Below are 24,796 nucleotides of genomic sequence, written 5' to 3'. Positions count from 1 at the left end.
AAAACAGGCACAGGCTGCTGTGGAGGACAGAAGGGACTGGTAACATAAACAATTCATGCCTTATAGGTGGTAATCTCAGTGTCTGACACAGAATGTAGTTCATCTAAGCTGGAATCAAGGATAAATTCAGTTAATTAATCTTTTAAACTTTGGTAACATCTTTTTTAAAATGTCTTATCATCTCTCTGAACACAAAAGAGGATGTCAGAAGACTTCTGGGAATCTTGTAAAAGAAAGGATAGCTGGCATTTGAAGAGTAGTTACAAGGATTTAAATTTATATTAAAACATATGGAAATGATGATGCCAAATTCCCTGGATGACACCAAACATCTAAACCTGGGCCATTGTGGCACTGCATGTGAATCAGTCAACAGGAAGGACAGGCAGTGCAGGCTGTGCCAGGGAACCTGAAGTTTGACAAAACAGTTGCTTTCAACTATCACGCTGCTTACCTTAATGAGGAGGGTTTCTCCCCACCAGCATAACCAGTTGTTTCATTGTAGCCTGGTCTTAACTAGAAATTTCTTGCAAAGCTTTTACCTTTGGGCCAACAATTTCTAGTTTGAAATTTTCTCTTATGTTAATCCATTTTAATTTGGAGGTGAACATGTTATTCTTTTTTTTTTTTCCCAAAAGCCCAGCATTTCAGCTGGAGAGTGGTAGCTGTCCCTAAAGAAATAACTAAAGCGGGACTGAGCTGTTTAAGCTTTTTTAGGTTTCCCTGTTGTTTTGTTTTGTTTTGTTTTGTTTTTTTTAATCTTTCTTACCTGCTTCCTGGAACAGAGTATAATATTACGGAGCTCTGGACGGCTGGCAAACATCTACACAATTCCAAGAGATATAGAGTTTGGCAGGATCCGAGCACTAGAGCCTAATTCACAATGTTTAACTCTCTTCAACGAAGGTCTTGCCCCTGTAGACTTCAGGATACAGGTGGTAAGTATCTGTGGGGCTGTTTTCCAGGGAATTTGACTGGTCAGTAGCAGCCATGACTTGGTTTTTATATACAAGATTTCCGTATTGCCCTGTGTGAGAGGAGGCAAGATACTCCAATATTCCATCTGAGTGAGGCAAGAGGAACCTGACTCTAGAGTGGCTGGGACATCCCTCAGTGAAATCAAGTGCAGAGATGCTGGAGGAGAAATTTGTCTGGATTGTGTTCACAAGTTCTCCCTTAGTTTTATGGAAGGTCTTTAGCTGTGCATGTCACATTTTTGGAGCTCTGAGATAAAGAGAAAACTGTGGTCCTTTGCTCCCCAGGAAGCATGAATTTCCCTGTGGTTTCCCTGTTCCATCTACAGTAATTTCATGATTATAAACCGCACCATTCTGACTAAAATTTTAGTCTCTAGATGCTTTTCCAGCTGTCAGGGGATAATGCAAACTTAAAGTGGAGGATTTTTCCAGGACAGCTTTCCCTAACTCAACAATGAAATTCTGCCTTCAGCCTCTGCAGGGAGCATTGCACCTTGGCTGAGTGGGCCTGGCATGTAAAGGATGTGTTTCACATGCTCGTACCAGGGCTGGACCTGCAGAGCTGTGTCTGTGCAGCTGTGCTGGTGCAAGGCCTTTCCTCCCTCCCTTGCAGCTCTCTTGCCCCATTTGTAGAGGGAGGTGAATGAGAAACCAGAGGATGAGATGCTTGGGAAGGCCATGCCACGTCCAGAGGGCTTGTCTTGCAGAGTTTTTTCTGCTTCCTGCTTACCTGCTCTGCTATAACCATTCAGAGGTGACTTTTCCAAAGCAGAGCATGCCGGGGCACCTCTCTACAGCTGATGATGGGTGGGAAGTGAGGGCTTCAGTCCTTTAGGGGATGTTGAGAAGCACTGATGGCCCCTCAGGAAAGAATTGTTTGGTGTTGTAGTTTTGCTCAAGTGGTTTTGCAGAGTTATTCTTCAGCAGTGTCCTCCAGCTGTGTGTTTTCTGGAGTGGGATTTGAGCCGTCCTGGCTTCCTCTGGCCTTGAGCCTTTGTGAAAAGCCAGGAGAGAGAAAGCAGCTTTCCTTGGCACATACTCCAGAGGAATACTAGGGAAGGAGCACTCTCCTGAGGATAAGCATCCCTTGGGTTGGCCCAAAAGTGGGTTAATTAGGTGAGTCCGTTAAAGGAGGGGAAAATATAGGTTGTGTAAGCTCTGCTGTTGCCTGATACTGTAGCTTAAATTTAGAGAAGTTAAGGTTTTATGATTTTTATCCTCCCCCGCTTTAGTCTTTCCTTTTCTTATGTCCCACAAGAGACCGGGGTGTATGGTTTCCATCCTAAATGCTTATTATGCTTGTCTTACAGGCTTGCAAACCCCACTGCTACGTCATTGAACCCAGAGAAGGAGTGATCCCTGCTAGGGGTGAGGTTCCTGTGACTATCACAGCAACCCTGGATGACACTGGGGTTTTTACGGACGCTATCCAGCTTTTCATTTGTAACACCCTTTGGATGACCTGCTCAGTCCGGGCTGTGGGCATTGGCACCACAATTGTCATAGACAAACCATTCAGCCCGGTACTCAACTTGGGATATCAATTCAGGTAGGAGATCTCTCCACTTCCACCGCTCCTCCTGTCTCAACAAGGAGTAGTTTTGCTGTAGTCCTTCAGGAAAGATCTGCTTCAGTGTTCAAAGCCCTGACACCTTCCACAAAGGCAGACGTTCCTTTAGAAACATGTGATGGCCAGTTGAGAGTTGGTAGATACCCTCAAAAGCCACTGAAAGGGAAACCAGTTGCTAAATAGCCACTGAATTGTCTTTAGTTCAAATAAATTTATGTCCTGACTTGATCAAGTAATGCTCTCGCAGGGTCTCCCAGAACAGAAGGTTCCCAAAATGGCACCTGGATGAGGCAGTCCCTCCATGTGGCTGAGGGACACCCTTCCCTTCCTAAATGGAGCCTCCCAGGCAAGCAGGGGCTCTGGGAACAAAGAGACAGGAAAGTAACAACCCCCACCAGGAAGAGAGGAGCCCACAGAGCTGTTCCAGAGCAGATGGAAATTTGCTGGTTTGTGTGGGGTCCACAGCACCGCTGCCGCTGCTTCCTTGTGCTGTTCATGGGCTCTGCTGTGGCCATGCTCTGCCCAGGACTTGTCTAGGTTTTTCACTGCCAGCAGAGTTTGCAAAGTTCACTTCAAAACAGTTTCTAATTTCAAAGTGAAGTTTATACAAATGGCTACCAGTGCAAAACCAAAGGTGCTAGGAACTGGAGAGGCCCTGCTCCCCTCGTTTCCTTTCCTGAAGCAGGCAGAAACTGCCTTCGAACTGCTTTTTAAAAATGCCTGCAATCATACCCCCACACACAAGGTCCCCAAGTGCAGGATCTCAAACATTCAGTAACAGCTTTGCGCACAGATTAATACAAAATACAGTAACAGTATGAATCATCTCAGAACAAACCTTTTGGAGAACACCAGGTCCTGTCAGCCTGGCCTGGAAAATGCTACATTGCCATTATAAACATACTTCTCTTTGCAATAATGACTTCAGAAGAGTGGCTTATCAGACACTCTTTCTGATCCACATTAAGAGCTGGAAATGAAGACAGTCTCCAAGCTCTTAACACCTCAGATTGCTCATTGGGAGCAATCTGATGACCAGGGAAATAGCTACTCCCATACTATTTTCCATCCTGGCTTCTATTCTAGCTTCCTTCCCTGTATTCGTCGGTTCAAAGTAACAAACAGGGGCCACCATTTCCACGGGCTCTTCTGGAGTGTGGAACATCACAGCCACAGCATCTCAGCTCTCAGTAGCCCCAAGACTGAAGATCATTCCCAGAGCTCCAAACATACCAGCCCCGTGTTTGGGCTTGAGCCATCATCGATGGAGCTGCAGCCAGGCGAGTCTGCGGACGTGGTGCTGCAAGGCTTCTCCCGCATGGTGCAGGTGAGGTCCCCACCATGGACTGAACCTGGAAAACCATCAGATCCTCTCCCTGGGCTTGTCCCTTGATGTTGGAGTGCAGTGTTACAGACAATTGAGTGCAGAATAAAGAAGCTGCATCACAGGAAGAAAAGGGGGCAGTGACCGTAACGCTGAGGCAACAACAGGGCCTGTGGTGGGTGGTGGGTGCTGAGCCAATGCAGGGTATCTGCTGGATGCCCTGCCACCACCTACTGGTGACAAGTGACTCTTGCATGCAGGAGGTGCAGGATTATGTGATGTGTGAAGGTGTCATGAAAGGCAGAAGGAAGGAGAAGATAATAGAAACAACCATTACCTGCAAGTTTATTGATCCTTCCATAGAAATATCAGCCAGACAAATCTCTTTCCGGGTGGAGAAGGTAAGTGTCTGCATTGCATCCTGGCATTTAACAGCATGACTGAGCAGGGGATGTGCTTATGTTAAAGCCCCTCTTTAGTCTTCCTGAGGCACTTTGTTAAGTGAGTGTGAAGATGCTTTTAGAGATGAGACTGGCATTTAACTTCCCCAATGTAAAATTGCAGTTATAGATACACTGCCAAGGGGGATCGTGGCCACTTTCAGAGAAATGCCAGTTTCTCTGCTCACTGTAAAGAGAGGTTTTTGAGGATCATCCAAGGCATGGTGGTGTCTGTACACTGATGCTGTAGGGAAGCTGGGAAAAATGGAGATTCCTGTGAATTCCTCAGGCTGACAAGGAAAAACCGATAATCTCCTGTGTCTCTTTGCCCTTCTCTGCTGTTGGCATGGATTCTTTACAGTATAGCTATGTTTATAGCTCTGTGCATTTCTCTAAGCCTCACCTGCTTCAAAGGACCCACAGACATCCTGCAGCTGCAGTGATGGCAGGTGTCCTTTAGTCTCTGGATCCCAACTCCAGCATCATCTTTACCCCTGCTGCAAATTGTCTGAAAAAAAGATGATGTTTTGTGATTTGTTTTTTGTAGTTTCAGGCCTCTTCTCTGGTTCCCACGCTTCCACTGAAGTACAAAATCCCTGGAACAGGCAGTTCAAGTGTAACAAGAAGCTTTTCAGCTCTCCCTGATTCTGCCTGGGTTCTGCTTGATGCCACACACACAAACTGATTTATTGCATATGATGGCACAGCACCTGCCTGATATCAGTACATCCAGAACTAGTTTCCCAAAGTCTCTGGTTTCTCTAAACCATGCAGGAAGACCAGCACAATGCATAGAGAGGGAGGAGCTTAGGCTGATCATAGCTTTGAGACCAGACACCTTGTCCCTGCAGCAGGGGCTGCGGGACACATTTTGCAGATGAACTGCTTTTTATGAGACTGCTAGAGGTTGCAAGGTTGTAAGGTTGTCTGTGTGAGTGACAATCATCTAAGTGCTGTTCTGCCCAACAGAGAGACAATACTGGAGACAAATGGTCTGGATTCACTTTCTGCTTTAGATCTTGTTCAAGCAGCCACCTCCTCTCAGGGGCCTATTCCCTCACCTGTACATGGCAATGTTTCTCTGTCCCCTAGAGGATGCTGTAGTTTCTGAACATGAAAAGCATCTACTACTAAAGAACAATCTCCTGGAAAGCTAGACACAAAGAGAAAGGGTAAATAGAGATATATGCAGTTCTGGGGCTGAAAAATGTGAGATACAGCAGAAGCAAAAGGAGGCCTGCGGCTAGTTGAGGCCGTTGTTCCTTGTCTCCTGTTTCCATAGAAAGCCAGTGATGTCCTGACTCTGCAGTACAAGCCTTTGGCTTTAACAAACACCTGCTCCCTCCCACTTGATCTCATGCTGGACTTGGAGCAGCCATTTCTGGTGTGCGATGCGGACCGGCAACCCCTCCCAGATGGCCAGGTGAGTAGACTGGTGGACTCCTCCAGTGGGGTCTGAAGAGGAGGGATGTAGTGGTGCCTTTCTGTTGGAAGCTCCTTGAGTCAAGAAGTTTATTTTGTAGCATCAGTAGTGGGCTGCATCAGCAGAGCTGCTGAAGGACTCAGAATCTTATCTGAATTGAGAAGATCCATCCTGGCTTTAAGCCACAAAGAGAAGGGAGCAGGCAACTAGGTCTGGGCCAGCCAAAGGTGTCTCCTGGAAAGCATCCCAGCTCTCCAGCAGCCACCCCCTTGTATTGCTGCTGAGCACAGAAACATAGGCCTGAGGGAATCCTGGACTAGACAGTGGTGCCTGCAGTCAGACCCTTGCTGTAAAGAAATGAACGATGAACTGAGAAGCCCATGCTGGGGTCACACTTCAAGCATTTACTGTTTCATGCTGTCAGACCTTGGGATGTCATCCCACAGGTGATTAATTACTCTTCATCTACTTGCAGCCTGTGACAGTGGATGTAGGGCAGACCTGTCGTCTCTACATCGCATTTGACCCAGCTTATAAAATGGATTTTCACAGCTGGAAAGAAAAGAAGGATCTGAAGATAAAAATGGTCAAGGACCATCCTTATGTGGAGTATATCACTCTTCTGGGAGAAGTCCACTTCCCAAATCTCCAAATCCAGGCCAGCGCCCTGGAGTTTGGCTGCATCCTAGCTGGCACTGAAGAAATGCGTTCTCTGCAGATGACCAATTGCAGCCCACTGCCTGTCCAGTACCACTGGTCATTCCATGCGGACAGCCAAGTGAACAGGCTGAGGTATGTGCACTTCTGCCCTCTCCTTGAAGCTCTTCTTCCTGGTGTCCTGTTTGTCCTTTGGAAACAACAAAGCAGCTTACCTAGGATCTGGCAGACTCTTCTGACTTCTTGTGCAAATAATACTGACCAGCAGTGGCCAAGCTGGAAGCTCAGGGAATAGGTTTTCCACCAATCTGATGTTGCATAGCCCCAATAGTGGTTTCCCCTGGGAAGGAAAGCTGGAGTGAAAGCTGCTTTCTCAGACCTCTGTGGCCTGAGGCAATGCCCACCTTGATGAAGGGCTCCTAGTCCCGGCTCCCACTGCTGCAAGCCCTTTTGGCCCCTCTGCTTGGGATGGGTCCTCTCTGCAGGAGCTGCTCTCTTTGCCTTCCTCCCTTGCATTGTGCTGGAGAATGCCCAGAAAGTCCCAACACCAGAGAAAGAGCTACTTAGTGCCTGGGCTGATGCTGAACATCTTGTTACCTTCCCTTTCCTTCTTTTCTGAGACAATTCCTTTGGTGCCAGGACAATTTCTTCCCCAGGGGTCAGCTTTCAGTGGACATCTTGGACTCTTCACTCCCTTTTTCTGTGACACTTGTTACTCATTTGACTTTTCCCCACTGCAACATGTCCCTTATGGGTTCTGTACTGCTTGACAGCAGGATTTGTTCATCACATCATCTCTTATCCCTGCTTCCCAGAGAGTTTCTACTTTAGAGTGAAAAATGTAATTTCCCATGGTCCTGGGAAGTTGCCTCAAACCATTCATCAGTGGAATAAATGATTAGGGATCTCGGAGGTTATGATGAGAGAGCCCCTCATCCACAAATGAAACCCAGCCTTAAGTAACTAGCTACAAAACTGAAGACAGTGATTCTTTGGGGAGCAGGTCATTATAGGCACTGAATGCCTGTCTGGGAATGGAGAATCCAGGTTCTGTTTGACTGTGTGGGGAGCGCTTGCAGCTCAACAGGGTGACAGGCAGGCATGGCTCAATTGTGTCCCTCACGTGGCATTAGAAACACAAGCAGAGTTACCCTGAGCACCTGTTCCAATTTAACATGGGGAATGTGACCTGCATCACCTGGGAGCGTTGGAAAATGTTAACCAACCCCCCCAACATTGTCAGGGAAACATCCCTGATAAATATCTGACAGAGCTGCAGAGTTTATGGCGTTGGGCACTGGGAGGGCTGTGCTGGCTCATCACTGGCCCTCAGATCTCACCTTTTTGCTTGCCTTCTCTGTCTTTTCTTCTCCCACTGTCCTTGTGAGGTGTTAATCCCTGTCCTCTGTAGTTCCTCAATGCAAGCAGTTGCAGCTGCCTGCACCACTGCTACCTCAGTGTCATCATCCCTGGGCTGCCTTTAGAGCAGACCTGCACCAGCCTAGATTGGGAAGGGCTGGATCAAACCATTTCTCAGTTCAACCCATCAGCACCCACCTAGCAGCTGCATCTTGACCAGGAGCTACTCGGGCAGGTGTCCCTTCTTCCCACAGCAGATCCCTGTCCATTGTGTTATTTTCAGACATGAGCTTCACCCACCTAAGTTCCAGCCCCAACCACCAAGGGTGAAGAGAACCTGTTTGCCTTTGTCATGTCAATTGAGACGCTTCAAGATGATAAATAGGGAGGAGACAGCTTCACCCCTGAAAGAACTGCAGGATCTTGCCCAACCTTCAGGAGCAGAGGTAGATTTTCTTGTACACCTACTGCTTGTGTTGCCTCCCAAGCCTGCCACCAACAAGTCCTGCTTGTGCTGACCTCCCTTTTTGCTGCCGTGCCATCCTGTGCCCTGAGAGAGGGCTGGGCAGCAGGGCCGGTGGCTGGACATGGCGTGTGTGGGAGGGAGAAATGGGAGAGTTTTCTTTGGAGAAGACTGCAGACCTGTCTGGAGTGTGGGGTTTTTTTGCCATGTTTTCTTCACAATGTAAGATGAGGCTTTTATCTGCATCATGATGATAAGACCTCCAGCTTCCTTCCCAGAGCAAGCTGTGATGAGTCCTCATCTCCATGTGCCCTCTTCCCAATACAGCCAGACCACCTGTTTCCAGGACTCTGCTTTCACCAGAGAGCTGGTATTGCAGTGGTGGCCCTGAAGCTGTCTTAACTGAGACTTTGCAAAGTGGCTGTCTCTTCCTCCTAGCATAGAAAATGGCTTGTTTTTCAGGTGCCACCATGTACTGCTGAAAGCCATTGCCCACTAGACTTGGAGAAATTCAGGTTATCCATGGATGTACCATACCCTCCCCTCAAAGTGGAGAAGGTAAGAGGGAATCTGTCTCACTTTCACATTTTCAGTGTGGCAAACAGGGCTGCAGCTCCCAGTCCCATTGGTGGCCCTCAGCATTTCCCACAGAGGGGCCTCACACCCCTCCAGACCCATCACAAAGTGCTGCTGAAGCAACCAGTTGTTGGAAAGGCTATGCAGGACATGTTGTAGGGTTGCCCAAGGACACTGTGCAGCATCTATGGAGGGCATTGCTCCCCCTGGACCTCATCAGGTGGTCCATAGACACTGTGGAGGAGCTTTTGCTGTAGCATCTTGAGAATGCAGCATAGAAATCAGAGAGTGAGGGGAAAAGCTTCGAGGCTCAGATGAACTGGATTGGAGTCCTTCACTGAGATCCCTGAGCTCCAAGAGCTCTGAGTCTCCTCCTTTTCTAAACACAGCAAGAAATTCTTTTTAAAGGCAAGTTGGGCATCAGAGAGAATTTCTACTGCCAAGAGACATCCCAGTTCACTTTAGTGTAGTGTATTAATTAATATATTGATCTGTGAGTATGGGAGATTTTCCCCATAGTGCCTCCACTGGTCAGTGGCATAGACACAGCATGAGATTAGGGTGATTCTGGCTTGGTGTTTGGAGAACAGGCCCCTCCAGCTATGACTGTACTTTATTCCAAGGCACAGCTGCTCTTCTGCATCCATTTCCACACTCAATCTATCAATTTCTCCTGTCCTCCAGGCTTTCAGTATCCTGCCGCAGTTGGGTAAGCTGCAGCCAGGAAAGAGCCAGAAGGTGTTCTTCACCTTCTCTGGCCACCTCGACACCATGGCCAGTGTCACGGCTCTGTGCCACGTGGAGGGAGGCCCAACCTACAAGGTGGAGCTGACTGGGGAGGCCTCACGCATCAGCTACTCCCTGAGCCTCCGGGAGATCAGCTGTGGCTCTCAGGTACCACACTTGTGCCCTGGCACAGCTCCCTGCCTTGGAACCATGGCCAGCGGGTTCCTGCCCACCTTGGTCCAGGGTTCCCTCCCCTTCCCAGCCCCTTTGTTGGCTCTGGGACTTGGAATTACAACCTTTGAGGGACACATCTGGCATCCAAGCTGGTTTAAAATGGCCTCTTTGGGAATGCCTCTTTTTCAGGGTACCTAACACTGCCTCCTGGCGCAGGCAGGGTCCCAGTGGGGATGCTCTGAGGAGCATGTCCCTGAGACATCCCTTTGCTGATCTGCTCCTAGAGCCTGATCTCCCAAGGAGATGCTCTTGTCTAAAGCTCTTGCTTAATCTGCACAATAATCAAGTGAAGAAGTTGGGCTTCCAGTCACTATAGTTGGAGAGACTGTCCCAGAATCATCCCCACTTCACTCTTTCAGTTGAAAGCCCACAGATATTTCCAGCTGCTGGCCCTGTTAGTGTTGCCCTGTGACTCCTTTGTTGCATGTATGTTGCTTGCCAATATTTGCATGCAGGTGCCTTTTCTTCTGGGATGCCTCAGTGGTGTTCTTTGTTTCTCCTGACTATTGGTGACCCCTCAGAGTGCAGAGGGCCTGTATCCCCTGGTTCATTTATTACTGGCCCTCACATGGTTGTTACCACACCTCTGTGTGCTGCCAGAGCTCCCTGGTCCTGTGCAGGTGCCTTGTGCCAGGGGGTTCCTTAGGTTCCCAAGTGCTCAAATCTCCTCCCTGGCCCCTGCTCCCAGGATGTGTCTGCTTTCAACCCCAGGAGAGAGGAAGGAGATTCCCAGCAGCAGGCCTGGGTCTGTAACTTCCCACTCCTATGCCTTCTCTCCAGGTGTTTAATGAAATTCATCACAGCAGCGTCATCCTGGCAAACACTGGCAAGATTGAATTCAACTGGGTGCTAAACCTTAGCATTGCAGAGCAACATCTGCCTGGCGTGTTTCTGGTCAAGCCCACCCATGTAAGTAGCACAAGTGACTGACCCCAGCCCTGTGTCAGGTGGCCCAGGAGATCGTTAAAGGGAAAAAAGGGAGGGAAAAGTTAGACAGGAAAACCCCAAACCCAGCCATGAGAGAGGACTGTAACTGATTTCTGCTGGGGGCAGAGAAGGTCAAACAAGTGATCTCCTGATAGATTCCCTCATGGCCTTGGCTGGTGGGTGGCTCTGCTGTCACAGGGCAGACACACAAGTGTGTTCGTTACTGTCCTGTCCTTCTGTAAGGAAAGTAGTGTTCTTTTTGATAGATTTCTTGGATTTGATGAGACACCAACACAGCAAGTACTATATCTGAAATGTGTTTATTGTTAAAGAAAGGGTATGGTCCCGACCAGAAGGGGAAAGAAAAGAGCAGAGAGAGAAAGTGAGAAACGGAGAGAGTAGCAGAGGGCAGGGACAGAGCGGTGCTACTGTAACCCTGGGTGCTCTGTCGGTGTCCTGCTCGCACACGGAGCGTGTGTGCAGCCAGCCGCCCCGAGCGGGCGTGCCTGCCGCGGACTGGCCATGACCCGCAGCCAGCGGCAGGCGTGGCTCGCCCGTGGGCAAACAGCCCAGCACTAGGGTGCCATGGGGAGCGGGGAAGCGGCGACAGCAGGGTAGACAGGCAGGGAGAGTGGCTCTGCAGAGAGCCAGACTCTCTAGGTGGTCCCAGTCCAACAAAAAACCAAAAATGGCAGGGGAAAAACTGGCAGCGTTTACTGCTTTCGTATGCTAAGATTCCTCCCATAACTCAGCCCTTTTAGGAAGACTACTGGTCAGATGGGCACGATTTCCCCGGGCTTCGGGATCTGCCCACCTCCAAGGGGGAGGTCGCTTGCAGCCCCCCAGAGGCAGAGCCTGCCTGCATTTTCTCCTCTCAACCTCCTTTACACGTGGGGTGTGTTAAGGGTCCGAGCACGTGTACAGCCCCTATAGTAACTTTTCATCCCATGTCAGAAAGTGGATTTATAACATATGTTGAGGCATAAATTAAAATTTAATTGGTTCCTCACAGTGACTCTGGGGACCCTGACGGCTGAGATCTCAGGCTGTGCTGGCACCGGAGTTTTGCTGAGGGTCACCTTAGCCAGGCTGTGTGATCACACAGGACATGCATAGTCCCTGGCTCTGCCTCCCCGCTGCCAGTGCTAAGCACCACTTACATATCCCTTACTAGCTTGCACTCCCTGTCTCCTCCAGCTTTGATGCTGTGCAGCGGCTTTGTGGGGCAGTGAGGGGGCCAGGGAGCAGCAGAGCTGGAAGAGCAAAGAGAAAAATTAGCAGCATCCCACCACTGCCCAGGTTCTCAGTCCTGCCTGGATGTCTTTGAGCCAAAGCAGCACTTCAGCACTCCTGCCTTTGTACTCTCCTTGCAGTGGGAAGAGGAAGCCGATTGGCCTTCCCATTTCTTTCATGCCTGTATCCTACAAGGGATGAGAGGAGCTGCTGGCCTTGCTGCGTGCAGGGACTTCTCTTCCACAGCGGCAGCAAAAGAGCCTTTTTTTATTGAGATGGGCTCTTGCTGGCAGAGGGCAAACCACATTAGCAGCAGAGCTGTGCTCATATCAGGTTGTGTGGGGCTGCAGCCTTATGAGACCTTGGGGAAACACACTCTACCCCGGGGTCAGAGGCTCGACCTTTTGGGCACAAGAAATATGTAGAAGGTATCAGAAGCAAAGCCCACTCCTCAGTTAAAATTTAAAAAAAATTTAATAAGAGACAACAGGGGACAAAGTCAGTAAAGCAGAAGTAACTGTGCCAGATGCTTAGCCACATTAGCTGCAGCCAGAGGCACACCAGTCAACACATGAACACCCCTTATGTACCCTGGGTATTGCATCAGACACAAACATATTTACAAATGGTTATATGTATTCAAACATTTTAACATAGTTCCTCCTCCATCCCGCCTTTTTGGAGCATGTGCAGTTGTCCCAGTGGTGGTCATTTTTGACACATTCAACAAGTTTCCATTCCTTCATTGGTTAAATGTTAATATTACATCAATTCTTCACCAATGTTGGTATCACAACACAGCATAATGTTCACATTAAAAGAACTCTGAACTTTAGCAAAACTTCTTTTACAAAAGTCAACATTTAAAAGACACATAGTATTTAACAATTGCAAAAGTCAACATTGTAATGTATTTATCACGAAGATGATGTGGTGTGATGGTTCCTTCTAGATGAGAATCTGTCCTCTCAGCCTGTCTGTCCCCTGAGCCATCCCCCATCAAACACTCTGATGCATTCCCTGCCTCTTCTCCCATCCCTGCAGGGCTCCATTGCACGTGGTGAGAAGCAAGTACTGAAATTCTCTTACATGCCAGGAGTACCAGGACCCTTCAGCAGGACTTTCCAGCTTAAAGTGGCAAAACTGGACCCAGACAATATCTGCCTGAAAGGAGAAGCATCCTTTCCCATGATCAGTGTGAACCTGCCCTGGAATATCGAAGGTGGGCACTGCCCGTCTGCCCCTAGGAAGGGCCCCTCTGGTTTTGTTCCCTACCATATGCACATAGGGTAGCTCATGCCCACCTCCACCAAGACTGGAGGGTTGCAGAACTCCCAGACCAACTCAAGCCCTCTGGTTGCTTTATGAGTCTTGAGCAGAGGATCTCATGTGGGCTTTGTCCCAGGAATCGTCCTGGAGAGCTTGCCAGCGTATCTGGCAGGGTCCTGAAGGATGATGGCTGGACTGAAAGACTTGAGAAAGCTGTAAGAGAGACTGGCAGGGCTTCTGGGAGGGTTGCATTTGTGTAACATTGCAGGCAATGAGATGCTCCTCTGTAGGGAGGAAGATAAGTGGGAGCAAACATGAGGATTCAGAGAGGAGCAGCGGCATCCACTTTGTATAGATGGCTTCTTTCTGGAAGAAGGATTTCTTTCTGGAAGAAATCAGTGTTGGGAGGCAGGGACTTCCCAGCTTAAATGGGATTGGCACTTTTCTCACACTTCTCATTGTGGATGTTTTCTTTTTTCAGGAAATGAAAAATATAAGAAGCTACTGAAACAGCACATAAAACCCCTGCAACAACACAGTCAGAGAAATAAGTCAGTTGTTCAGAAGAAGACTCGGAGCTCAAAGACCTTGAAGTCTCAGACCCTGAAGACTCGGACCTTGAAGACTCAGAACCTGAATCCCCAAGTGCTTGGCTCTGGCATTGTAGTAAGAGCAGCTGCAGCCCTGTTTGGCACATGACACCACCTCCATGGCACCTGAGCCCCTGGCAGCCCACAGCACTTTCCTGGTGCCCTGATGGCACCTAGAACCTCTCTGCCCACTTACAACCATGTGTCACCTCAGCATTGCCCCTAGGGCTTCCACTCTGGGCATGGTCTTTTCTGGGGTTGCACCAGCTTCCTGGGTATCCCAGGGAGAGATCCTGAAGGCCATGCTCAAGGGAAGGAGTTGATGGTACTTTGAAGGAGATGCAGGTCGTTTCTGGGGAGTTTTTTGGTCCCAACCCAAGCCCTGCCAGATTTACAGACCTGAGCAGCAGCTGCTTGATTGTGCCCTGGGACTGTGCTGGTGGTGCTCATCTCCCAGAGGCACCAGCTTGGTCACGGTTCCCTTTCAAGACAGCTTCTGTCCAAGGTGCCTTGGTACTGGCTGGGGGCAGGCAAGTATCTGGAGCTCTGGAAGGTTCCTGGTTTGTCTGCCTGGCCAGATGAGGCAAACTTTGCTAACAGTGGCTGGGCAGGCAAAGATGCTGGAAGTTGCAGCTGGAGATGAGGTTCTGGCTAAGACAGCAGGAGGCATCACCGACACTGAGCAGCCAGACAGGAGGACCCCACATCCCCTCTCAACAAGAGCAGGGTGGGATCCTTTCTCAGATGCAAACCTTGAGAAAGACCTTTGCTAACCAGGCACTGTCTTCTCTTTCCTCAGTCAAGTATTCAGCTGCAGATGGAGTTGGTGATGAACCTGGTAAGGAAGCCTGCTCTGGAGCTGCAGAGAAAGTTCCCATCCCATCACTCAAACAGCAAGTTCCCTGACAAGGAGCTGTGCCAGAATCTTGTCAAGTGAGTACGGACTCCCATCCCCATTTCCAGGTGCCCCATGAAGAACACCCAGCAATGTCCCCTTGTCCTGAGAACTCCTTGTGTCTGCAGAGCTGGGAATAGCTTGGACTTCAGAAAGGGAGTGGTCCTGGAGGCTGTGACACACTCGATGTGAGCAGCAGAGTGTCCTCCCTTCCCCCACACCATGCTGAGCTTTGGACTGCTCAGCTCCCCACAGGTGTGGGGTTCTGCTCCGAGAGCTGAGGGGACCCAGTGCAGACCTTAAAGCCCTTCCAGACAGCATAAATTCTGTCCCTGCTCATTAGACTCTCAAAGAGACAACTCCCAGCTCATGTCTTGGTTCCAGATAACAGAGCACACTCAACAAAAAGAGAAGGGAACTGCACATGTCAGCAAACCCTTTAAAACCCAAAATCAGATGGCTCAAATCCTGGTGGGGTTGCAGGGCTTATCTAGGTAACTTGATCTGTCCCTTTACAGCATCATGATGCAGCACAAGTACAGGACGCTTCAATTCAGAAAGAAGATGCTCTGCAGAACAGATCATGTGAACTGGTTGCAGAGCAGTGAAGACTTCCTGTGCAGGCAAATGTTATTCCTAGGCCCCAAAGCAATTTCAGGCTCAGGTTGTGCACCAGGTTAAGCAGTTTCATTGAGACCAGTGGAGGCTCAGTGTACTCACCTATACTGTCTTTTCATGGCAGAGGAGCTGTGGCCAGGGTCCATTTGAAACTAATTTTATTTTCAGGTACCATTAGTAGCTGATAAAACCTAGGACCTGCACTCCTCCTGACTTCCCAAAGTCATTGCCAGGTTATCAGGCCATGGGTGTTCATGGGCTTGAGCTGAGTTTTTACAGCAGTGAATGAAGAGCTGGCCACTTTATTTGTATCCCCCATCTACTTAGACATGTAGCCAGGCTGTGTTTTAAGGACTGTCCTTACTCCTCCTTGCAGAGTTGAGCTGCCTGAGTATGTCCTGGACATGGGCACTGTCCTTAAGGGTAACACTGAGACACGCACTCTGGTGATCACCAACCCTGGGCAGATCCCAGTGTCCTTCCAGGCTGATATATCTGCCCTGCAGAAGACAGGTAAGCAGTGCTGGAGACACTTCCTGTGGGCTTGAAGGAGGTGTCTCAGACAGATTAGCTTAAGCCACTGAACTTGGTGAGGTTTTTGAGCTTTTTCTTCTCAGTGCCCCTGCTGGGAGCTTTAGAGGCAGAATTCTCCTGGCTAGCCATGTCCAGGGGACCTGGACTGCGTGTAACTGCCCTAATGCTTCAGTGCAGGGCCAGATGGGCTTACCACCCTGGTCACCTCTCAGCATCTTCTGCCCTTGGCTCCCATGAGCATCAGGTCCCTCTGGGCACTCTGAGGGCTTGTTTTGCAAACCAACGGGGTCTGCTGTGTTTTGGAAGTTCTTTGTTTGGAGTTCACACTGTCACAGCACTTGTATTCAGCCTTTATTGAGGAAACAGCCTGTGAGATCCTCTGGTGGATCAAAAGAGGCTTCCAAAAGAGGCCTTGAAGCAAGGCTGCATTTCCATCACACAGTGGCTCACTATGTCTGAGGGGTGTTCAGGTGCACCCTTAAGTTTTTGTCCAGGTCACAGCATGGCACAGGGTTTTTCCCAGACCTCTCAGCCAGAACACCTGTAAGGCCTTAACATGCTTATAACACATTTCATGTTTCTCGTGTATCTCAGCTGTTTTGTTTGCATTTGTTCAAGGTTTCAAAGTGAATCCGGACCAGGTGCAGGGCCTGCCCCACCACCAGACCAGAATGCTTGAAGTGTGCTTTGAGAGTGCTCACCGGGCAGAGGGTGGCGTGGATGTGCTGCTACCCATAGAGGTACCACAGCTCTTGGGGCAGGCAGCAGGCTGGCCACAGCAGCAAATGTCACCTGCACCCTCTGCTGACTTCTCTGTCCTTCTCCAGGTGGCAAAAGGCCCCACATATAAAATCCGCCTCCGTGCCGCTGTGTTGGAACTGTCACTCAACCTCTCCAAGAACACACTGCAGTTCTCTGATATCCTCGTTGGGCAGTGCCAGATTCAAACAGTCCGGCTCTACAACAGGTTCCAAGTACCCTGCAAATGGTTCATTAAGGGCATTGAGCCTGTTACGAAGGTAAAGCACAGGCGACATTAAACACGTAACTTCTTGATTGGGTTTTCTTTGTGTCTCTTGCCGTTTTTCCTCCTGTGGCTGCCTGAGCACTTGGATCTACAGCACGTTTGAGGAAGCTTCTGAGGGTCTAGATCAAGACTGGTTTGCCTGGACCTGTTCCATTAGCTGATGCTTTGCTTTTCTGCCATCTTCACCCATCCTTCCTCCTTTGAGGACAGTAGTTCCCTATCTGCCTGCCCTGTCTACAAGTTTTCCCCCCAGCTCCAGGCTACGGGGGCCACATTTGGTTTGGCTGTGGGTGCTCTCAGCACTGTATCAGTGTCTCAGAGCACTACAGGAATTGAGGCTCTGTCCTTACAGACTGAGGTGCCCTCACAAGATTTTTTTCTGTGCCCAGGACAAGCAAGGCAAATACAGGACACCAGCTGTGGGTCAGAAGCAGCAGGCACTGGAGGATGAGCCCTGTCCCTTTGAAGTGACACCCTCCAAAGGAACCCTTGATCCAGAAAGGTGGCAGAACTTGCAAATCCAGTTTACACCCAAGGAGCAGGTGAGATTGGCAGGTGTCAGCACAGGAGGCCTGTCAGGGCTATCTGGAAATGAGGGCCTAGTGCAGAGAGTGTGGTATGAACTCTGCTTTCACAAGGAGCTTTCTGCAAGCCCCGTTCTCAGTGTGGCTCAGTTCACCCCACAGAGCACTCCTGTGAGATGTGCTTTGAAATGCCCACAGAGAGCTTGCACAGAGAGCGTCAGAGCTCTGTGGCTGCCTCCTGGCACATGGGGGGAATGTGCCCAACTCCCCTCAGCCTCTCCCTTGTTTGGCTGTATTTGCAGCTGCGACACTCGGTGCACAGCAGCTGCACACTTGCAGAGGATAATCCTGGAATGGCCAGTCGAGGCTCATTCTACTGCAGAACTGACAGACAAAACAGCCACCAGACCCCCTCCTGGGCACAGCAGGACAGTCACCTGTAGTGGTGTGCTGCCAGCAGTCCCTGGGGCTCTGGCCTGCCTGCACATCCCCATGCAGCTGGATATTCAACTTAAAAGATGGAGTATTCTCAAAAGTAGTTTGCCTGTGGCTGCTGGCTCTTGCAAACTGACAGCGTGTACCAGTATGGACACAAGGGCTTCTGTGCCCGCTAACAGTCCCAGTGATCTTTAATTGCTCGAGAGATGTAGCCATCTTGTGTCTGGCTTTGACCAGAGTCAAACACTAAGCAGAGAAGATGACCCTTGTTTCTAGCTAGCGAGAACTCACTTGCTTCTCTCCTGGAGCTGGCGTTTGCCTGATGCAGCAGTGCCAGGAATGTGTCTGGACACTGTAACCCCGAGGGCCCTTCTCATGAGCATTGTACTCCTGCATGACTAGGTGAAACCCCTGACAGTCTATTGTACATCCATCTGATACCCAAATACCCAGTTAGAGTGCACACTAGGATTCATCTCAGTTACTCAGACCCAGGACACAAATGCTGTAGTCTCTAGCATAAGTAAATACCTGTTTTCCATTCACCTTGGAGGGACTGATTAACACCCCGACCTTGGGGCAAGCAGTGTATTTGGGGTCCTGTCACATGGGGTTTCATGGATAAATTTTATACACTTTTCTCTTTTCAGAGGTCTTACAAGAATGAGCTGAAGCTTTACATTTGTGACAGCAGCCATAGTTTAAAGCTGCACCTCTCAGGACAAGGTTTGGAGGCACGGTTGGAGTTCAGCCCCCCAGCACTAAAGATGGACTGGGTGCTGGTGAACAGTGATGGGGTGGACACCACAGTGGTGGTGAAGAACCCATGCAACTTCCCTGTTGAGTTTTACTCATTGGATTTTGATGAGCAATACCTTGAGGAGGAGAAGGTGAGAAGGCAGGTCTGGTCCCCACGGACACGCTGCCCAAGCTTCACAGCACTCCAGCATTCCCAGGCGTGTGCCAGGGAGATGGAGGCAATCCCCAGGGCAAAGCCAACTCTGCTGATGTGCTGTGGGAGGACTTAAATAGTTTATGTTGTTGGGAGGAAGGGAGGAGACACAAAATGGATTTGTTGAGTGTGTACGATGAGAAACGACAAAAGGAATCTTGTGTATGATTTCTCTTCCCTACGTGCATAGATCCTGCGGATGGCAGTGGGGTCTGAGTACCAAAAGAACTTTTTGATGCCTCCACGTGCCGTGGGTGGGACACTGCCCCCAGAGGTGCTGGAGGACTATGAAGCACAGAACAGGCTGAAGGCTCAACAGGCAGAGCTCAGGGCCACAGCAGAGACCAAGACCACAGCTGAGGCCATGGACAAGGCAGCACCAGGTCAGAAAAACAGCGAGGGTTTGGCGGTGTCTGTCTTGATTGTGGTCACAGCAGGGAGTCCAGCCCACACATCCTGAACTCGCTGTCACCTTGTTCTCCAGGGAAAGCCCATGCTCTCAGCAGCTGTCTGTTCCCCAGCTTGGTGGAGGAACTCTTGGGTGAAGGGCTGTGGCATCCTCTACCAACCCTAAGAGTAGCCAAAGCAAGCTCCTATCTGCCTGCCACAGACTGGGAAAACAACTGGGATATTCCCTTGTGTCCCCTAGCCACTAAGACTAGGATTGGATGAGTTCTTCAGCCAGTAGGACCAGGTCTACTATCACTAGCTCTTTTCTATTTGCACCTTCTTAGCAACAAAAGAACAAGCTCATGTTGCTTTCACCAAGTCTCCTTTTCCTGGGATCTGAGGAGATGGGGAGGATGATGAGGATCAAAGTAGGCAGGAGGCTGACTTTAACCCCTGGTTTTGCACTGCAGTTTATCACGGGGCTGTCACACCCTCTCCTGAGCCCATGGTGGAAGTGACTGGGAATCCTGTATCTCGGGCTGTCATGCGCCACCTGGGCATTGACCCATCTTCAGACAGGTGTGAAGCACAGCAGGACAGAGGGATTGTTGTCATCATCCATGGGCCACCCCAGACAGGTATGTGAGCTGCAGCCCTGGGTTGCAGGGAGAGGGTCAGGCAGGAGGAACACATCCTGGTGGAGCATGGTGCTTAAGGCAAAGTCCTCAGCTGAACAGGAGGTAAAGATGATCCTCTCGGCTCTAGAATTCAGGGCTCGTACCCGTGCTCCAGCTGCCTCCCTCATGGCATCGCCAGAGGAACACTTACTTTCCCATTTTCCTTTTAACTTTGAAATCTTGTTCAAAATTTTTCCAGGGCCTGTCCCTGTAATGCCCCATATGCAACTGTCCCCAAGCAGTCCTCCTCTCTCTCTCAGGAAAGACAGAGGTAGCAGTGGCCCTGTGTCACTATTATGACGCTGCCCACTTGTCCATTGACACCGTGGTGGAAGAGGCCATTGCCAATGATCAGAGCGAAGCAGGGTGCTGTGCCCGGGAGCTTTGCACCAATGCTGCCATGGAGCTGAAAAGCAAAGATGAAGGTAATGCTGGTAAGGGGAAATGCTGCATCCAGAGCCAGTGCTTGAGAAACCCACCATGACTTTTCACTTCTGCTTACTCAGAGCAACAGTTTTTTAATCCTTATGTTTCTTAGGGAACAGGGGTGAAGTGGATCTCTGACCTGTCCGAAAAAAAAAAAAACAAATAAATTTTAAGGGCACAGTCAGGGGTTCTTTTATAGCCCCTCTGCTGCCATTCTTGGCACACATTTGTTTTTCTAGGGGTAGTGAAGCACATCTGTCTCTTTCCCAAATATGTTTGCTCTAAGCTGAATCAAGCTTGCTCCTCATGGGCAGCAGGCAGAACAGCTGCCCCCTTTAACAAGGAAAAACCCTTCTGCAGTGGCTGATTAAGCACTGGAAGACTGACTATGACTGTAACTTTGCAAACAAGAGAAAGGACAGCCTCCCAGAAGAATTTCCGATGAGTGACATGCTACAGACGAGCTCTTTTCTCCAAAGATTTACCTGTGCCCACTGCCAGGGTACACATCTCGTGTGTGTTGGGCTGTTCTCCATGTGACACTGGAGACTTTAATGAAACTCACTGAGCAGTTGGTACCCTGAGCTCTGCAGGGTGAGGCAGACCTGGCTCAGTGCAGGGGGAATGACACGGGCTGCTGGAGCCCAGGCTAGCTCTTTGGAGCACACCGGCACCATGCCGGGAACTGCCCCAGGGTGACATTTCTCAAAACAGAACCCTAAGAGCTGGTAGCTCTTCGGTGTGGCCCACGTAAAGGATTGGGTAAAGAAGGCCAAGGAGACCCTCTGCTTGTGGGGTTCCAAAGAGCTTGTCAAAACTGGAGGGTCCAGGACCAAAGAGCCCAGAGCAGTGGTGTGCTCAGGCCAGATCAGGGGGTGGATACAAACAACTGACCAATAAGGGATCCTTAGGGAAGGAGTGGAGGGCAGGGTTTTACAGGGTTACAACCAATGAGGGAAGCAGGGGGAGGAGAAAGGGTCACATGGACCAATGGGACATCGAGTAATAGGGGATTTCCAAAGGGGTGGAACAACTAGGGATTGGTCCGGGGTAAGACTGACAAGGAAGGTGCTGGAAAAGGGGTGGGGTTACAGTGATGGACAACAAAGGGGCTGGAACAAGGGGCAGGGCTACAATGGTGGACAAGGAGCAGGGAATGCCAAATGAGGTAGTTTCAGGGCTGGATACAGTTTGGGGACAGATCAACTGGGAAAAACATAGGAGAACGTAGGAACAAACCATTATAACAATAAGTGGGGTTACAGTGATGGACAACAAAGGGACTGGAACAATGGTGGACAAGGAGCAGGGAATACCAAATGAGGTGGTTTCAGGGGTGGATACAACTTGGGGACAGATCAACTGGGAAAAACATAGGAGAACGTAGGAACAAACTATTATAACAATAAACTGAATAGAATAAAATAATATAAACATGTACTGCAACAGGGGAAGTTTTGCATTGCTCAGTTTTGAACCTGGCTGGGTTGGGAGCTGGTGGAAGGAAGAAGAGTCTGGGTCCCAGCTGGGGTTTTCCCACAAGGAGGATTTAGCTTCAGTGGAGACAGATGATGTAAGTGGGGTAGGGCTGCAGGTCTCCACATGAGAATGCAGGATGGATGCAGTGTATGAAAAAATGGTCCTGGAGGACAAATCTTTGGCTTGATCTGTAGGGGAACTGCTGTGCAAGCAGTGTCACCTGCATGGACAGTTGTTAGGAGGGACATAGTGCTGGCTTTGAAATCAAGGATGGGATGGTGTGCTTTACCATGCTGGTAAGAGAAGCAGGGGAGAAGATGCTTCTGGGAAACAGTGCTGCCCTGCAGACTGGGGGAAAAGTGCCATACTTCTTCCAGGGCCCAAGGTTGTGCCCATCGCAGGGAAAGGTTGCTTTTCAAAGACCCCCTGAATCATCTGTCCCCTGTGCAGGTATAAAGTCTCAGCTCACTGCTCAGAACAAGAATAAACTAGCCTCTGGGGAAAAAAACAAGAATGCCAAAGGCAAGTCTCCTTCAACACAAAAGAGAAAGGAGCCAGCCAGCAAACTCAACAAAAAGGTAAACACGATCTGCCCTGGCTGATGCCTGGACCTTTGCATTGTCTTTGAGAGGGGCAGGGGCTGCTTACAGTGGAGGCTGTGTGCCAGCCAGGCCTGGTATGTGAGTCCATAGTGCCAAGCCCAGCTGGTAGGCTGGATATGACTTGGGCTGGGAATGTGCTGCACTGGTTTTCAGTGGTTTGCTGGTGAGGTGTAGTCCTGGCTAGTGTGGCTGCAGGCAGTGACCAAAGTGCTGGGAGGCTGCACTGGAAGCTTGCAAGCCTGGGTCTCTGCTGGCCAAGGCATGGGTCCTCCAGGACCGTGCCCTGGGGCCCCTGCAGCCTGCAGTGTAGAATTGTTCTGGTCTCCACTAGTGAGAAACCCCAGCTCCAAGCCCAGCAGTGGGAGTTGTTCAGGACTTTCCACCGTAATTTATTTTCCTTACAATGGTCCACATTATAGTTCACAGTTTCCACTGCTCCTGCGCCACAGCAGCTGAACATCATCAGCAGTCGTAGGGAAGAGCTGAACTGCTTGAGCTGTGTGCTGCCTGAGGACCTGCTGGTGGACATCCTCTGTGAGAGGCTGAAGGTTTGTGGGGTGGGGGAAAAGAAGACATTCCTGCTCTGGAGAGACAGGCAGTGAGGTATGACTCAGAGAGGAGGAGGAGGATGTCTGTACATGCTGTTGGAGCATCCTGGACTGTGTGCAGGGAACCCTGGGGGAAACTGCAGATGCCCTTGTTCGCAGGGCCTAAGGACATATCCAAATTGGTCTTAGGTAATGCACTTGGAACAAGGATAGCTGGTGCCCTGTGACATCTGGGTTTACTGTCCAGCTGCGAGTGCCCTGCGTGCAATGTCTGACTTGCTCTTCCCTTTATTCACAGCGTGAAGACTGCTACAAGGGAGTGGTCTTTGATGGCTTGGAGAGCCTCTTTGCAAGCAGCCTGGAATCTTCTCTGCTCTGTGTATACAAAGCTGTCAAGAATCATCGTCATATCTACATGGTGAACCTGCATCAGGATTGTGCTTCTTGGATAACTAAGGAAGAAAATGAAAGAAAGAAGAGGGAAGCTAAAAGAGAGGAGGAAGGTGAGATATCTCCTTCCCTCTCAAATCTTTTTTCTCAGGCCCTCAACCTTATCTCTGTGTATCTGGTTTTGCAACAGAGCTTGTAAGAAATATTTTTATTAATCTTTCCACCTTCTGTCTCAGTGTATATTGGGGTTGAGAGTGGTTCCCGACAATCTCTTTTAGAGTTTGCAGATATTAGGGCAAAAATAAAAGAAGAGCAGTATGACTTAGTAACATAAAAAACTTTAATAATAATGAAAGTAAACGTGGGACAAGGCCCAAAAATTTGAACATATGTAATAACCAAGGGGATGAGGTTTCTTTAGGAGCCAGTGGTCGAAGACCAAGATTAAGGGAGGTCCAGAGTATAAATGTGGGGCAAGAGAGGGGGTGGAGTTGAGATTGGGTCTGATTGGTATAGGGGAAATGGTGCAGAGGCAGATTAAGGGAAGGTAGGGTTGAGTGGGGTAGGTTAGGTGGAACACTGCATCAGCTGAGGACCAATGGGGATGCAAGGAAGGGAGAACATTCTAGGAACTGGGAGTGGTGATAATTAACTGGGAAATGAGTATGGAATATGTATGAGGTATTAACATAGGCAATCTCATAACTCTTTGAAATTTTTTTTCTGGGGTCACCGCAATTTAAACAAATGCCCCCCAAGGTTTAGGGTTGGGATACAACCCCTCTTCGGCAATGGTTGCCTGACCTGGAATACTGGTCAGGCGGACTCTTACAAGTGTAACCAGAACTCAGAGTTGCAGGAGATGTGAATTTTTAAGACTTTCCCTAATCTCTAACATTAAAGCTTGAGCACAAGTGCAAGCTGCTGTAGTTCAGTAACAAATGACTGTCCTCAGCCTTGGTGCACTTAAGCCAGGCAAAGCACAGGAACTCACTGCCCAGCCATAGTTTGGGGGATTGTCTGAATTTTGCAGCAGGCATATGAGCTCCCAACATCTCCTGATATGATAGGCTGGGTTGGGAAAAGCTGTGAATCCTTGCAGCTGACCCAGAGCACCCAGCTCTGCTTGTAATCACTCATGGTTTCTCCTCTGGTTTGTGCTAAAGGACTGCAGTGGAAAAAAGCTTTTCAGAGGAATGTGGGACATATCTTGAAAATGGATGATGATAAGTATTATGCCCTCCCTGAGGAGAAGAAAGCTCTAGTGGATAAAATAATCCAGGGAAGGAAGCATCTACGGAGGGAGAGGTGAGTAAGCCTTCCATGAGTTACTGCTCAGGGTAGTGTCCCTGGAGGGTTTTCCTGCTCCAAGGACTGAGCTCAGAGGTGTTTGATAGCAAAGGCCAGAAGCAACACAGGGATGGCCACTCTTAGCTCCCTGGCTCTCAAAAGAGGAAGAACCTTCTTCTGTTGAGATAGAACATCTCTATTTTAGTGGTGAGCCCTCCTGGTTTAGATGCTACCTGCA

The 24,796-nt window shown here is 49.5% G+C and overlaps 1 protein-coding gene across 1 annotated transcript in view; it reads left to right on the top strand.

Moving 5' to 3' along the window:
- The window catches only part of LOC117001520 (hydrocephalus-inducing protein-like), an 80,560-nt gene that overhangs the window by 35,527 nt on the left and 20,237 nt on the right, over positions 1-24,796 (top strand). Inside the window, exons 17-41 of the mRNA XM_033069935.1 lie at positions 786-938; positions 2,288-2,526; positions 3,634-3,874; positions 4,132-4,272; positions 5,594-5,734; positions 6,210-6,526; positions 8,034-8,196; positions 8,676-8,771; positions 9,474-9,683; positions 10,530-10,658; positions 12,954-13,131; positions 13,660-13,844; positions 14,568-14,701; positions 15,658-15,794; positions 16,434-16,555; positions 16,643-16,834; positions 17,232-17,384; positions 18,455-18,694; positions 18,947-19,139; positions 19,617-19,784; positions 20,084-20,248; positions 22,179-22,306; positions 22,750-22,878; positions 23,177-23,381; positions 24,435-24,576. Coding sequence (XP_032925826.1) covers positions 786-938; positions 2,288-2,526; positions 3,634-3,874; positions 4,132-4,272; positions 5,594-5,734; positions 6,210-6,526; positions 8,034-8,196; positions 8,676-8,771; positions 9,474-9,683; positions 10,530-10,658; positions 12,954-13,131; positions 13,660-13,844; positions 14,568-14,701; positions 15,658-15,794; positions 16,434-16,555; positions 16,643-16,834; positions 17,232-17,384; positions 18,455-18,694; positions 18,947-19,139; positions 19,617-19,784; positions 20,084-20,248; positions 22,179-22,306; positions 22,750-22,878; positions 23,177-23,381; positions 24,435-24,576 — 4,301 coding nt within the window. The remainder of the gene's footprint in view (positions 1-785; positions 939-2,287; positions 2,527-3,633; positions 3,875-4,131; positions 4,273-5,593; positions 5,735-6,209; positions 6,527-8,033; positions 8,197-8,675; positions 8,772-9,473; positions 9,684-10,529; positions 10,659-12,953; positions 13,132-13,659; positions 13,845-14,567; positions 14,702-15,657; positions 15,795-16,433; positions 16,556-16,642; positions 16,835-17,231; positions 17,385-18,454; positions 18,695-18,946; positions 19,140-19,616; positions 19,785-20,083; positions 20,249-22,178; positions 22,307-22,749; positions 22,879-23,176; positions 23,382-24,434; positions 24,577-24,796) is intronic.

The sequence above is a fragment of the Catharus ustulatus genome, chromosome 11 (assembly GCF_009819885.2).
Source record: "Catharus ustulatus isolate bCatUst1 chromosome 11, bCatUst1.pri.v2, whole genome shotgun sequence".
NCBI classification, from domain to species: domain Eukaryota; kingdom Metazoa; phylum Chordata; class Aves; order Passeriformes; family Turdidae; genus Catharus; species Catharus ustulatus.
This window is presented reverse-complemented; position numbering and strand designations above follow the sequence as displayed.